The sequence below is a fragment of the Odontesthes bonariensis genome, chromosome 16, assembly GCF_027942865.1.
Source record: "Odontesthes bonariensis isolate fOdoBon6 chromosome 16, fOdoBon6.hap1, whole genome shotgun sequence".
Lineage (NCBI taxonomy): Eukaryota > Metazoa > Chordata > Actinopteri > Atheriniformes > Atherinopsidae > Odontesthes > Odontesthes bonariensis.
Genome location: NC_134521.1, coordinates 9051898 through 9068022, shown reverse-complemented (window position 1 = coordinate 9068022; position 16125 = coordinate 9051898). Strand labels below are relative to the sequence as shown.

Sequence of the window (16125 nt, the reverse complement as noted above, 5' to 3'; positions counted from 1 at the left end):
TAAAGTTGTGTATCGTCTGCATAACTGTGATAATTGATGTTAAAATTCTGCAATATCTGACCCAAAGGGAGCATATACAAGTTAAACAGAAGAGGTCCCTTTTCACGCCTCTCGGTTGACTTGATGTGAAACAGTGCAGCGCCACCATAAAGAACCTCACTTTAGATGGAGCTGCCTTCACAACCAGTAGATTTTCCAACGTGATCATTGGCCGTTTTGGAGAAGATGACAGTTTAAAGTTAATTAATTAATTAAAAAAAGAGATAATTCACAGGAAGCTTTATCTTTTCAGTTTACAAAATACGCACATGTGTGTGATATTTCTCTGCTGTGGGCTGTGCAAACATGGATTTGTGGTCATGCCAGATGCCAGACATGTATGGTTTGCATCAAAGCTGCATCAAAGGCTTTTGTGTAGGGTACAGCATCATGGCTCACAGCCACTTTTAATTACGCTGGGCACATTGAGAGACTTAGAGCTTTTCCTCTCAAATCAAAGGTTTGCTTTAAGCTCTCATTTCTGATAAATGCTGCCTGCAAAATATCAGAGATGAATGTGAAAGTGTTTGGTGTTCGGTAGCAGTGAAAATATGATATTATTTTTGCTTTATTTCACCATCTGAAGCATCTGAAATCCTCCATAAAATGAGAGAATATAAATGTTTTTTTTTCCTTTGCCGCAGAAGCAGAATTCAGTGATAAATTATGCAGGTCAGGTTTTATCCTTAATTATATGGTTTCCCTCCGTGTCAGTGTTGTGTTGCTCGTCTGGTAATTTGGTAAATCATCGTGAAAATTACCACCTGTGTTATCAGCATCAGGTTATATCTCTGGGTTTATAAACAAGGATTTATATCATGTACAAAAAGGCTGTTAAAGCCCATTCCTGCACCAAGGAAACTCAAACCTTCAGCAACTAACTGGCCATGCATTTCAGCCACAGTTTAACCAGGTCTTTATATGTATATATATTTACATGTGTTGTCAGGGTATAAAAGCATGGAGGACCCAGGTGCAGACAGGGAGCCTGGGCCAGGGGGTAACTTATATGACGTATATTGACAGAGGATCTGACAAAGAACGGGGAGACTAAATACTGTGGGGAGAGTGATGAGTGAGCTGAGGATAATGGGCACAGGTGAAGGGAGTGGAGCTGAGGAAAGGTGAGGAAATGGCAGGGCTGAACTAACTGGAGACTAACCAGAAAAACACATGGATCATGACACACATATATATATTTTATATATATATATTAGGGCTGGGTGAGTTAACTCGTCAATTATTTAACGCCGATCAATATTTTATCGCGCATTAACGCAGTTCTTTTTTTTAACAATTTTTTGGGGGGCTTTTGTGCCTTTAAAGCTGCAGTCGGCAGGTTTTCAAAATTACGAGTCTAAAGTCGGAAAATTCGAACTGATACAACTTTCAGGTCCCTCCCCCAACCTCTAACAAGCTCCGAATCGCCCCCCAAACCCCTCCCCCTCTGTGGACGAGGTTGTGCACGTGAGTTCACACCAGTGTGAGCGCACACAAGCTGGGGCAGACTCACGCTCAGCAGCGTGTGCACAAGCTGTGATTGACAGGTAGGATTCCTCCACCCTAACGTGATTGGTTAAAAACAGCCGGGAGCGCTCGGTTTTTGCAAGCATGATTACAGGCTTCAGAGGGAGCTACAGATTTCGTTATTTTTCCTAAACAGCCTATTTAATATTCTACTTCCAGAATCCCATGACAGTTCAAGCTAATATGACTAAAAAAAAGTTGCCGACCGCAGCTTTAATGGATAGGAAAGCTCGGGATGCGGGACTCGAACTGGGGCCAGCTGCAGCGAGGACTATAGCCTCTGTACATGGGGCGCCTGCTCAACCCACTACGCCACGGACCACCCCTGTTTTCTTATTTATTTTATTATTGTAAAAGTCTGTTGCTCACAGGCTTTTATTTTGTAAAAGTCTGTTGCTGTCTGCTGCGGAACAGGAAAAGAAAGTAATCGGCGGATCCACCAAACCTGGAGAAGGGTACGGAACTTTTACTCGGCCATTTTCATTTTAAAGTTCTTCCAGACGGCGGAGTCGACAGAACCAAAGTCATCTGTAAACACTGCCAAGTTGAATTGTCTTCTCAGCGTAGTAGTTCCAGTCTAAAATATCACTTAAAGGCAAAACACACAACTGATAGCAGCAAGTCATTCAAGGAAACAGACAGTGGAGCGAGGCTTCTACATAAAAACTACAGAAAGATGCTGATGTTAAAAGTGTGTTTGCACAACAAATGTTATGGCACTTTCATTCATATGGCAGCACATTTAAAATAAAACTAAATGCTAAAAGCTATACTCTACTTTTGAATTCATTTTTGGATTTTGCGTACAAATGCGATTAATCGTGATTAATCAGGGAAATCATGTGATTAATTACATTAAAGATTTTAATTGTTGCCCAGCCCTACTAAAAATACATGGATCATGACACATATACATATATATCTATGTATATATAGATATATATGAAGCCTTCATCACATATCAACCTGATAAACCTTGGACTGCACTGTTGGTCCATTTAAATATCATCTTCTTACTAGGAGATAATTCAATATATATATCTATATATATATAGATATATATATATAGATATATATATCTATATATATATATAGATTGATAGATAGATGGACAGTTTTTAAATATGCCCATTTTGATAATTCTATTATTCCTTTTGCATTTTTTTTCATCAATCAAGCGCACAAATTAATTTTCAAAGAAGTCGCCTCCCACCTAAACTAATAAAGATACCATTATTACTTTATTCATTTAGCAAATGCTCCTATTCAGAAAGTGGGAAACGGCTTTTAAGCTGCCGCACACACAGAAACCTCTCATCAGGTATTAAAGGAGACCTGTTTTACTCTTTTTTGTTTAATAAGTTTGACCCTTTTTCCTAAAGTCTTTTTAATCATTTTGTGAGTCGGGTTCAACTGGCCAAAGATGTGGAAGCTTCAAACGGCGGGATTGATTCTCCCTTCATCACACATCAACCTGATAAACCTTGGACTGCATCATTGGTCCATTTATGTGCTTGGAAATGTCATCTTCTTACTGGGAGATAATTCAATTATCTCAATTAGGGGTCAGGATCTCTTGTCTGGGTGTAAACCATGAAACTAAATACAGATTATTAAGGCATTAATAAGGGCATTATGGGGCATTATCAAGAGATAAAGATGAGGTCTGATGTGTGAGGCACTGTTTCCCTGCGCATGAGCCCCCATACAAAGTGGCAGGTCATAGTGTTTGATCTTCAGACACTCACATAGAGACTGAAGCACAGAAAGGGATTGTTTATTATAATAAGCACCAAATCTAAGGACGAGAACAAAAAAACACATGGGTAAGTGCAAAGTGAGTGTGAATTAGGTTTATTAGAGCCTTCGATGCGTTAGGAGGGGAGTTGTTTTTGGAAATTATTACTTTTAATAAATTCTTGAAGGCATTTGGCAGCTGGAAACATCATGGAACCACAAATGAGAACAGTCTGAATTCAGACTTCCTTTTATTTAGGGACGGCGGCACCAAAACAAAAATGAAGAGGAGGGATGTAGGTTTATTTTGTGTGCATCAAAAGCTTTTAATAAGCTGCATTTGTTCTATATTTTTCACTTGTAACAGTCCTGTGAGATGCATTCAGGAACCTGAACGCATCGCCATCCCTTCCAGTGTTGAGCTCGTCCTTAGTTAAACCGTCTGCAGCACTTATAAACGCTGAAAAATGTCAGAAACATGCCACTTCCCAGAATGTCTTCATGAAACAGAAAGGGCATTTCTACATAAATGCAAATGAACAACTAAATAACATTTCAGGATAATGAGTTTTAATCATTTCCTCTTGTTGTGTCATGATGTCGGTTAATTGTAATCTTGCAAGCAGTTAATCCCACAAATAATTGATCATTTATTTCACAACATATTCTTTAATTAAACGAATATTGAATTCTTTGGGTTCCCATCTACCACTAACTCTTTAATTCAATTAAAATGTATAACTAATAGAATTGTGTTGATTCTAGAGCTGCTGCGAATGCATAAAGCCAACAGAGCTTTCTGCTTTTTTCTTGTTGTTTATGCAGTCCGCTTCACAGTTAACTGTAGGACTGACTGACTCTGTAACGGCAGCTATTCTTAATTTTTCCATCCTGCAAAATCAAGGGAAGAGCCACTTTTACGACAACATAATAAAGTCCCTTTTTGCAAATATGCATTTCTACATATAAAACATCCCACAAAAAAAGAAACAACACAGCCAATACATTTTCAATTAAGACCACATTTACCTTAATACTGGGATGAGTGGAAGCTGGCATGCATGTCCTTGTCTTTCTTCATGTTGTATTTGTAGTTTGTTGTTGTAATCATAGTGAGACATTCAAGATGAGCATGGTTTTTGTGCTGGTTTTTGCCCTTTTTTAATTAAAAACCGATCCATTGTGCCTGCATCTCACGCTGGCTAAAGGGGCTAGCGTGCACTGCGGTCAAGTGTGAGGTGGTTTAAGCGGGCTGCGTTGCCAGGTTTAACAGTGCCCCCCTTTAGGAAACACCATTAAAGGAATGGTTCGGCGTAAAATGATCATTTGAGCATCACATGGTCATGCCACATAATTTATATGGGTGATGAGCCTTTCTCCGAAAGACCGCGGCATTCCGAAGTTGGCTATTTTGAAGTGTTTTGTTAGAAACGCAGCCAATGCAACTGTACGGGGCCAATTTGGAAAATATAAGAAATGCAATGTAAAACAAAACAAAAAAACTCACCTTTGTCTATTAGCGACACAAAAGATGACAAACAGGTGTTTTCATTCGGCATATCTGTGCCTAACAGTTCCCACTCCTGGCAACAGAAGCTCTCCTCCTCCGACGGCATCACCTCGCAGCACTCGCAGCTACACCACCATGTACCTCCAGTACGCGACCGAGCAGAAAGCGCCCACTCACGCTTGCTCCGCACATCTCTGTTGTTCCTCCCGTTCCCGCAACTCCTCGTCTGTATATTCGGGCTCAAACAAGTATGGTTGGCCTTCAAACGCAAATGGCTCGTCTTCGAAAAAAATTATGGTCGTCTTCTGCCATTGCGTCTCAGCCTCCCTTTGATAACTTGAAGCAGTGGGCCTACATCCGGGTCAGACAAGGAGTTGGAACTACCGGTGATGCCTCAAAAAACACTAGCCAGTGAAAGGCTGTGTGGTCCGATGAACTTCTCTGTGCCTCGGTTTGCTTGACGAGGCCTTTGTTATGACACAGCTGAAGTATGTAGCGCTTTTGAGCTTGTTTATCGCGGAAAAACAACCGATTTCTTATATTTTCCAAATTGGCCCCGTACAGTTGCATTGGCTGCGTTTCTAACAAAACACTTTAAAATAGCCAACTTCGGAATGCCGCGGTCTTTCGGAGAAAGGCTCATCACCCATATAAATTATGTGGCATGACCATGTGATGCTCAAATTATCATTTTACGCCGAACCATTCCTTTAAGCCTAATTAATACTTAATAAAAATACTTAATACTGGGCAGTATTCGCTGTATGTTATTTGAAAAAATTAATTGTTATTGTTACCATATTGTTATAAGCTACTATGCGAGTGCGAGCCACCAATTAAAGCTTGAGGAGCCGCATGTGGCTCGCGAGCCGCGCTATGAGTATCTCTGTATTTATAGATGGGTTTCTGTTTAAGGTCGTCTCAGTGAAGAAGCAGCACTCCACCTTGTGTTTTCAAGCTCCTAAATTTAAGCTAATCGCCCAGCAAAGATGGATAGAAACTGTTCAAACGACCGAACGGATCAGAAAGCTCCAAATCTTAGGGGTGACGATAAAAGCACAGCATCCTTTTGTTCTGAGCCGAGAGACGACCAACAGCCTCTGATCGGAGGACCTGAGGGTCCTGCTGTTGTTGTGGGGCTTCAGTAAGTCTAGCAAATAAATAGAGCTGTCCACGGGGAGCCAATGTAAAGAAATCAAGGCTGGTGTTACATGGGAACTACTGGATGCCTTTGTCAGCAGGCTGCCAGCTACATTGTGGTCCAATCGCAGGCTGGTTAGAGATGAATTGTTCTGGCAAAAAGGGGGAAAGAGAATTACAGTAATCCAGGCAAGATTAAACAAAATCATGGACAATCATTTCCATCTCCAGGAGGAATGTGGCAGGCCTCGATATTCCTTCGTTGGTAAAAAACACGAGCGCACTAAACTATTTGCATGCTGATCCAGGCTCAGACCCTGGATCAGAGAAAACACCCAGATAACACAAAGATGGTTTTACTAAAGATGAGAGAAAATCAAGACTCTATCCCCTCCGGGCCCGAGCCGTCCGTGTGACAGGTAGCTTAGTCTGGGACACTGACTGCAGCTGATTACATTGTTAGCTTGGAGCACGCAGGGTGTAACAGTAAATCCGTCATCATCCACTGTTCACAATTTCGCTTTACTCTCGAGAGTCTCGAATCGAACGTGCTGAGAAAGCGAAATCACGACACGGCGCTTTGCAACGAGTGGTTTGATGTATCCCGAGCTGTCGTTCCTGCTAAATGTGGCAGGTTGTCCTGCAACAGTGAGAAGACCGATGAAAATAAGGAAACCAGAAACACAACCAGCAAGAAAAGGTAAGAAGAACTGTCCGAAATAGGGATGTATTACAGAATTATTTCATTACTGCGTCAACAAGAATCTATGAGAATGAAAGTTTGTTACATAAGTTCTTTACAATCATTATCAAACATTACAGTTTGGCCCCTGATGCACATGCATTCACTCATAAAAGAAAACCAGCTATACATCCGTGAGTGATTTGATTTCCAATCACATTATCTAGGTGTGTTAGTCAGGCTTTGAGAGCTTCCATTTCCCACAATTTAGGTCAGACCAACATTTCTTTCATACTGTTACGTAAGCCTGCTGCGTGCTTTGAGAAGCTTTATGTGGCTATCTTTGTCATAGGACCTGGATACGAGACGTAAATACTGTGCAGGGTCACAGTTAGAGGCTCTGCAGGATGACTGCGCTCTGCAGAAGCCATAGTTGGGGCAACTGTTGCACGCTTCGTGCATCTCTGTTGCTGCTCTCCTTATTGTTTGCAGAATGAGGAGGACCAGCAGAAATGATGTTGTAAGGTTTGTTTGCTGTGATGTCTGCAAAGCACCGCCTGTATTACTGTGGAGGCAGGTAGTTCCAGCAATCCTTTCATCAATCTGAGGCACGACATTTTGGAACTGCTGTTTCAGATTCAACACGGGGACGCTCGTCGGTGGGTTTTCTCCTTTGTATGCGTCGCTGCCCCTCTTTCTTTCGAGGGTCCACGCTGAGGCGAGTGAGCTTAGCTAAACAAGTAAATGGAATCTGATTTTGGCCGGCACCGTGTGCAGAAAGCAGTGTGCAGCCTACTGCAAGCAGTGCCGTCTCACAGGAGGGAATGTCTTCTGCCGAGACACCAAAGTTGATGTTAAAAAAGGGAGAAGAATCATGAGAATTTTGAGTCTGCAGGTAAAGAACTGAATCCGGAGTTCCGCTTTAGACTGATGCCTTTGAATGGAAATGTAGCCTAATTCCCTGAGCATTGAAAAATGGGTTTTATTTACATCTGCAATCTCCGGTAAACAGAATATCTGAGCAGCTTCGGGTTAGTTTCTCTTCTGGTGATACGAGGAGATTGATTACCTGTGATTCTCTGATGGTGGAGCCAGCTTTCAGCCCTTTCCTTGCTCCGTCTAAGCCAGGTTTATTTTAGGTGTTGTCGCTTTGAGCTTAATGAAACCAACCAAACATCACAACCGCAGGCCATGCCTTTCAGAGGATACTCGCATTATGAGTAATTAATCTGAAAGTGCTATGATTAATCCTGCTACTTTACCCCCTGAGGCGAGACTGGATGTCTGTGAAAAATCATCTCTCACCAATCCTCCTGAGAACAAACATGCACATTTAGGTCCTTAAAACGCCGTCCACGTCCCCTCGCATCATGTCATCTGATACGGCAGAGCTCCTGGTTTGTGCTTTTTCTGCAGGGAAATGCAAAGCGTGTATATATCGCTGTACGACATCTGAATGCAGAGACCACCCAAAGCTCTCTTTGACTGTTGATGAAGGACAGTCGCTCGGTTTTTAAATCTTAAAAAAGGTCCGTTGGAATTCTTTTAGAAATAGAACTCATCAAATATGCATTTGATGTATATCCTATTAAGGTGTAGTTTTTTTGTTGATATGAAGAGCTGCCCAACCTTTTAAGGAACCAAGGGCAACGCAAGGTTACCCAGTGTTCTCCAGTGTTCTCCAGCTCCGTCTTTCTGTTCAGCATCCGTCATGTAAACTGATTAATGCCGATCTTTTGTTGCTGACAGCTCTCACCAAGACATCACTCACTCACTGCCTGGAGGAGATGATGGCCGGCCAGCCTGACAGCCTCAGTCACCCGTTTAACAGTCATCCCGCTCTGTCCTCTTCCGCTCAGACCCGACTGTAGCAGCAGAACGAAAGACCGGCTTTATTTAAACCTGCCGCGCTGTTTGCTGACTTGTTTTTCACATGTTTCCGAGCAGAGAGACATTATGTAAACACGAGAGCAAAGACAGAAACACGACAACAGAAAGAAAAATCCCGACAGCGGCTCAGAAAACGCGGTTTACAACAACGGAAAAACACTGCATTTTGCAAGCAAAGTAATAAAACATGTCGCTTGAGATAACGCACGTCAGAACATGAGAAAATCAAAGAAAAACCATGAAAATACATCAGAATATTCGAGCAAACACAATAAAAACACACAGGAAGTAAAGCAACTTAAAAAGAATTCCAATTCTCAAAACAAATGGCACAGAAACACCAAGAAAAAGACCAGATTATCACACTTTTAAACTTGTGCATGTTTTATAAATGGCGTGTTTACTGCACATTTTCTTGGTTTTTGCTGTGTTTTGCACGCCGGGGGCCACGGCACGCACGGCACCGATCCTCTGAAGCTCTGCTGAAAGAAAAAAAACCTCCTATTCTGCTGGTTCCATCAAACAGACTGTCAGAGCAGCCATTATTGTGAATTGATCTGCATGTTAGAGCCGGGCGGTGCTGTGCATCACCGCTCCTGTGCGTCTGATTAAGACGAGATGCACGGAGATTTATCAAACATATAGATGATGACGCCGCACATGAAGGATTTAATTCTCCCGGTGACTCAGATGGGAACACATGGGGCAGATGGTGAGACAGTCGCAGCTTCTTTTCTGTTTATTTATGTTTGTGATAGCATCAAACGCTCCAGAGTGTTGTGCACATATCCCTCCTCTGTTCTTTCTGTTCAACCGGCCTGAGCGCCACCCCCTCCTCTCTTTGAGTAATGGCCTGCGTCGACTTCTTGTCACTGTGAGAGGCGGTGCTGCACGGCTCTCCTCTGTCCTCCTGTTTCCATGCGTGTCCTTTCAGCCAACTAGGCAATCCCAGCTGATATCTCTATCGACCGTGATTTAGCTGATCCAGCTGCAGCCTCCCTTTGCCTCTCCTTCTCTTGCTCGGCTCCCACCCCTCTCTGTTTTGTCCCCACCTATCTCCTAATGCGTTCATCATGTCAGATGTCAGTTCATCTCACCGTCACATTTGAAAACATGAAAGCCCGAGCAGCTCTGAACTCAGATCTGTTGGTGCTGTGAATAAGTTCTGCCTGGTTAGGCAGCATGAGAGAAACAGAAAGGTGACTTGTGTACAGATGTGAGATGAATACATCAGGCTGAGGGATTAGAGAAAATGGATTTGGAGTGTGAAAAACAGCAAAGGTATGGCGTTGTGCCGCCACTTTTAGATCGAATTTTGATGCAGGCTCTTGATTTCCTCCCAATGGATTGCACAGCACAGCCTATCACTTCCTGGGGCTGAGATAAGCGAGCCCCCTTACATCATTCTGACAGGTATTTGTGTCCCCGTATCGTTTGTGTTTTTTGTAGCTCAGGGGTCTTTCTGTTGGGTTCACGTCCGCACCAATACCCCCGTGTTCCCTGTGTAACGGCGCTGACAGCTCACCTAAATCAGGCTCCTCCTCTGCAGCATGATTCCTGCCAGGACCTGCGAGGCTGTGGATCCTCCAACATGTATTTGTTCACACAACCCATTTGCTTGCCTCACTGTTTGTCCCTGTGTGTTTGCGCCACGGCTGCCTCTTCCTGTGTCTCCCTCCCTCCCGCGGCCGCTCACCCCCCCTCACCCTTCTCACTCATTTGCTCACAGACTCTTTCTCAGACACAAACACACATGCCGTGCCCCATCGGATCAGAGCCCCTGACTACAGTCTGCCTTCAGAGGAGCTCCTTTATCTAGCATTCATCCGACCACAACCCCAAGTCAAGGTTGTTTTTTCCACCGGGCTCCAGGCTGTCCTGGAATCCACCCCCCCACCCCCCCGCATCCTGGATTCATCATGATGCGATGGTGGTTTTTTTTAAATTAGCATAAGTCCTGCTGCAGCAGTCCGAGGCTACCTTTCAGTCGTCTGATCCGAGGAGAGCCACCTGCCGCCGTCACATTAAGCGTCCTCCGTCAGAGGCAGCGGATCTGGACGAGGAGACGGGAGCGGATGCAGGAAAAAAAGGAGCAGCAGCAGTGAGGGGAATGCAGCAGTAGTCTTTGCTGCATGAGGCTGAGCAGGTGCAGCATGAGAGACGGAGCCTGCGTTCATTTCACATAGATTCTGCTGCGGCTGCATTCTGATGGATCTCTGCCACGCCACAGGCTGTGCTCGCCTTGGATCTGCGGCGCCAGCGAGAGACTGAATGAGGAGCCGCTGGTGCTGCCGACTTATTTATTTATTTTGAGGATTTTCTTCTTTCTTCTCCGCTGCAGATACTGCTCCCTCTCTCCTCTTTCTGCCCCCCCTCCCCTGTTCTTCTTCTCTTCACATTCCCCCAGCTGAGAAGGAACAAAAGCGCCGGCCGTGGCATCTCCCTTCATCGCTGCACCCTCACGTGCACGTATTTTTTCATCCGCCTGTGATTTTTCCGCCTAATGAAATGATCCGTTTTCCTACGGAAGCGGGCTACATCTTCTACTGCGGTGGAGGGGCTCTGTTCTTGGTGGGCAGGCTCAGCCGTCCTCGAGCTCTACCTGTGGGCAATGGAGACTCTTATCAGAATTCTTATCACATGAATCTCTCTTCCTGCCACTAATCATGCCTAAATATAACTGTGGGCAGTATCGCTGTTTGAAATTGTATGTTGGATTCTCCCCCCAGGCTTGGATTTCTACCTTCCCTGCATGTTGGATACACCCGGCTCACTTTTTCAAAGAATGTGCTTCGGGGTAGTTTTTTGGAGATTGTTGCGTTTTTGTCCACCAGATATGTTAATTAGCAGTGATTAAGTTTCTGAAGAAAACAGTTGGATTTTGGTTTCTTCTTCGGGATCCATTGAAGCGATTTTTTTTCCAATTTGTTTTTTTTTAAATTGAAAGAATATTTGTTAGTCTACCAACCCAGGGACCATGAAGGAAATGAGCCCAGATTGTCAGTGAGATGTCCTGCTGTCTTCAAGTGAAACGGTCCAAGGCTGCCAAAGCTTGGCAGAGTGGTCTGTCCTGGGCCCTCCTGGATCTAAGACTCTTTGCAGCCACCTTTGTGCTCGGACAGCGCAGCAGCTGCTCTCCCTTTTGTCTAGGCATGGGCCTAAGTTACTGCTCAAGACTAGCGTTTTGGTTCGCGTTGCTCACCGTTCTCCCCATCCAGACTGGAACCGCACGTGTGTCTTCAAGCCTCAGCACCACGCACCATGTCCACCACTTCCACAATAAGCACGGCACTGTTCCCATTGCCATCAACAGGATGCCTTTTCTCACCAGAGGGGGCCACGGTAAGACCTTCCCCCCCCCACGACTCTCCACTTTCTCTTTGCTGCATCCCTTTGCTCTGATGTTACAGATTCACACGTAGAAAGAAACACATTCAGTGTTTTAGAGGTTTGGTTGTTTGTACTTTTGGTGGCTTCCTCGTGAGATCCAGTGGGAGGATGGATCCTTCTCCAGCTGTTTGTGCTGCAGCCTCTGTGCATCATTAGATCCACACATATCTCCATCAGTATCCGTAGCAGCTGCCCTTCCCCGTGTTGCCGTCTTCGACCTCCTACAGCGATGGTGGAAGTGTTGGTAGTAAAAATACACGTTAAAGATGTGATGAATCACTGCGAGCCTTCTTATCTGTTTAGCCTGAGTTGCTGTTTGTCTGAGCAGCATAATGCACTCAGTACTAATGAACTGCTTTGTGGCTAAATGGCTGTAATTAGTATTACATCACAGCATCAGATCGTGCGTAAAACGTAAGATAATCGTAAAGATTTGAAATAACATTTCATATTCCAGCTTGATTCTTTTTTGTCTGTTTCAGAAAAAAAATAAAATCATGCTGCTTTCAACGGAGGGATGTAAAGCAACCTGAGCAATCTACATAAAAGCTGCTATTCTGTGTCTCCATCAAAGCTCTGACAGAAGCCATTGCTCCTTTTTCTATCTCACTTTGAATTTTCAGTGCTGAGACTCAGTTTTATGTCCCATAAAAAGAGACTCAATGGATTTGTTGTGTCTATTTCACAGCTGCAGCTCTGTCAGTGGCAAAAGGGGCTAAAAATGCAATGAATTACATCTGTGCTATTAAAGCCATATCATCCTGAGCCAGGCTTTTTTACGGCGTCTGATCACACAAAAAAAAGAAAAGAAAAACACTTGACCGAAGTCACAGATAAATTTTCAATTACTTGTACTGTACATCCTCAACTGTGGATTATTATGAAGTATGTGCTCCAGAGCAAGAAATTCAATTCACAGTGACATAAGTGATGCAGGCAGCACTTAGGATTTACAACAATACCCTAATGCACGATGTGGAAAAGCATACTCAGACTTTGGTTAGCATATAGCCGTCATTAAAGCACGGCACGGAACCACTTTAACAGATAGCGGAGCATAAACTATTTAAAAAGCAAAGATAACACACGCGTGTGTGTGTGTGTGTGTGTGTGTGTGTGTGTGTGTGTGTGTGTGTGTGTGCACATGTCTCTTAGTTGTGATCAAAACCAAGGCCCAGAACTCAAACCACTGAGCTTTAAGGTGAGCATTTGTCTTAAGATGAGGGTTAGCTGGTCCCAGGTTCAGTTTGCAAGTTCTCCTGTGTATGTTAGTGAGGTTAAGTGGAGACTCTCAGGAGTGAGCGTGAGCATGAGCGTGCATGTGTGGCCGTGTCTCACCCAATGACAGCTGGGATCAGCTCCAGCCCCCCTGTGACCCTAAATTGGATTAAGTGGGAATAGAAAATTGTTTGCTGGTTTCTTTCAACGTTACAGTTATTATCAAAAACAATTCAAAGTGCTTCACATAAAATAAAAGCATTGCAGCAGGGAGAGTAAGAAGCATTACAAAATACATAAAAGAATATAAAGAGAAAGAAATGAAATGATTTAAATGATTAAAAACAAATAAAAGCCTGGATAAATTAAAAGATATCGTGCAGATTTCATGCATAGACACATGAGAAAATAACTGTTTTTAACCTGGATTTAAAAATGTCTCCATTTGGTGAAAGTTTAATCTCCACTGGCAGTTTGTTCCACTTCTTTGCAGCATAACAGCTAAATGCTGCTTCTCCATGTTTAGTCTGGACTCTGGACTGGACCAGCTGACCTGAGTCCTTGGATCTAAGAGCGCTGCTGGCTTTATATTCTCTGAACAGATCACAGATTGTAAACCATCAGCAGGCTTTTAAAATCTATTCTGTGACTGACTGGAAGCCAGAGTAAAGATTTTAAAGCTGCTGTGATGTGTTCAGATCTCTTAGTCCGGGTTAAAACTCCAGCAGCAGCGTTCTGGATGAGCATGGGAATAGAAAATGGTTTGCTGGTTTCTTTCAACATTACAGTTATTAACTGAATCTTCACTGTAAGTACAGCATAACCACATATTCGGTAACTCTATGTGCACGTCCCCAAACATGTGACAACACAACCCAGCAACATGCACATGGCATATTGGTTTTAGATGAAAATAAAGCCCCAGTGAAATCTAATTTACTACGCTAAAGACTTGTGAACGAGGCCTCTTTCATACAGTTATGAAAACACACAGAAATGCAGCAACTTGGAAAGGTTTTGGGTGTTTTAGGTATTTTAAATTTGAGGTACAGTTACGCCGTCTGAGACAGCGAATGCTCATTTCTACATGTGTGATCACCCATTAAAACGTAAAGAGCTTCACGAGGCCGCAGAGATAGACCAGAATAGGTGTATTTCTAGCTTTTCTGTTCTTTGTTGTTACCAGGTAACTAATAGAGGCTCTGTGGCCTGTCGACTTCTACCGGCTGCTTTTATTTCAGATGAAAAATCACCAAGAAAAACAGCTGACAAACAAAAAGCAACGCAGCTACCTTTCCTTAACGAGGTTGGTCACTCAGCAGCGCATTAACACATGCAGCCAGATGAGATCAGTTAAAGCTGCACGTCCCTCCAACAGCACAAACAACAGATTTCTGTTCATTGCTGCTCTAAGGACGCCAACATTTCTGTGATTTTGACTCATTGCTGTTGAACGCTGTTTGGTTTTGGGGAGATGGTCGTGTTTGCTTCCACTATTGTTACAATCACCGTCATTTTCCCAAACTGTTGCATGTTTTTCTGTCAGTTTGCTCCTGCTTCTGCTTCTCTGTTGCCCCCGAGGCAGACTGCACTCTACGGTCACTAATGTCACGTCTCGTGGTGCAAATATGATACAAACACGAATTGCTTTTCCGATTCTTTTTTTCAACAAAACGCACCTTTAAAGTTCCTATTGCATGTTGGGAAGATCCGTTTCCTGTACTGACAGCGAGGTACTCCGCAGGCTACCAAATCGAGCCCGGTTACAAGACCGTCAGTCACAACAAATGAGCAGTTACATGCTCATCCGCACACACTGATCATGACATTTACACACACTGCGCACATTTCACGCAGACCAAACTGGAGTCCTGCAAACTTGTTGACCGTAAGATGTAACACAGCCATGATTCAAACACAGCAGCCCGTGTTTATGCACTTTTCAGCTCTTAGCTTCTGTTCATAGCTCTGCCACCACCAACAGTGTTTGAACAGTTTGAACAAGTCTAAATGCCCCAAACGTCCACAGCTATGCATCTGTTCAGTGGAAAGGTGCAACTGAAATCTAAGGCTCCGGGAAAGTGATGGAAGTCATTGTAATGCCCTCTGTCGTGGACTGTGTAAGTGAGCTTGTGTGTGCATCGCTGTTTCAAGGCTAGCCAAAGACTTCTGGATGCCCCTGGGCTATTTGCTATTTTTAGGTCACTTCCCCCACTGTGGTGCCTCTCGTCCCTCACCCAAAACAGAGGTTATTGCATGCATTGTTTCATTATACCAGTTACAGTAGGTGACACACTCCCACACACTGACATGTGAAGAGTCACCCACAGGACGGATGAGAGGATGATTAAGCGTGTGTCTAGTCAGAAGTGCAGTTGTGTCAGTCTGAGTGATTAGTTAACGAATTAATTGTCTGATAAAATTCATTCTCTTCGGCTTTTTGAGAATTTTATTTGAGGCTATTGTGACTTTTTTTTCTACTTCTTGCTTTGTTATTCTGTACACTGAACCATAATCAGGCTAATTAAGAATATAATCTTCAGATTGATCCGATAATATGTCCGAGCGATGGTTATTTTTTTCTAAATTTACCTTCACAAATATCCAAATCAAACCATCCGGAAGTGAAAATCCATGACATAGTTGCGTTGTACTGCCGTTACGCGCCAGAAGCCCAGCACATCCTTCGTCTTCAGGGTTGGTTTTCCTCTCGTAAGCGACTTGCCAGCTGAGGCTGAGGAGCATCCCTACCCTGGTTTGCTTCCTCCGAGGTTTTCCTTCCCCGGGGCTCCTAACATGCACGCTTTGGACGGTGGGGGGAGGCCGGAGTTGGGAGTTGAACTTGGAACCTTCTTGCTGTGAGGCGACGGTGCTAACCACCACACCCCCGTGCAGCCATGTCAGGTTATTTTCATGAAAATCAGGAAGTCTCTTCTCACATTTCATCATCAGATAAAAAGCTCCCAGTCTACAGCAACATAATGAGTTCACA

The 16125-nt window shown here is 43.7% G+C and overlaps 1 protein-coding gene across 9 annotated transcripts in view; it reads left to right on the top strand.

Annotated features, from left to right (window-relative positions):
• The window catches only part of nrxn2a (neurexin 2a), a 179867-nt gene that overhangs the window by 121329 nt on the left and 42413 nt on the right, over window positions 1–16125 (top strand). The window contains exon 1 of one of the 9 annotated variants that reach the window (XM_075487684.1): window positions 10206–11867. The exons of 7 other annotated variants lie outside the window; for them this stretch is intronic. In XM_075487684.1, the coding sequence (XP_075343799.1) occupies window positions 11534–11867 (334 nt within the window). In that variant the 5' untranslated portion in view covers window positions 10206–11533. Of the gene's footprint in view, window positions 1–10205; window positions 11868–16125 lie in introns of those variants that run through there. One more of the 9 variants, XM_075487685.1, reaches the window with a different exon arrangement.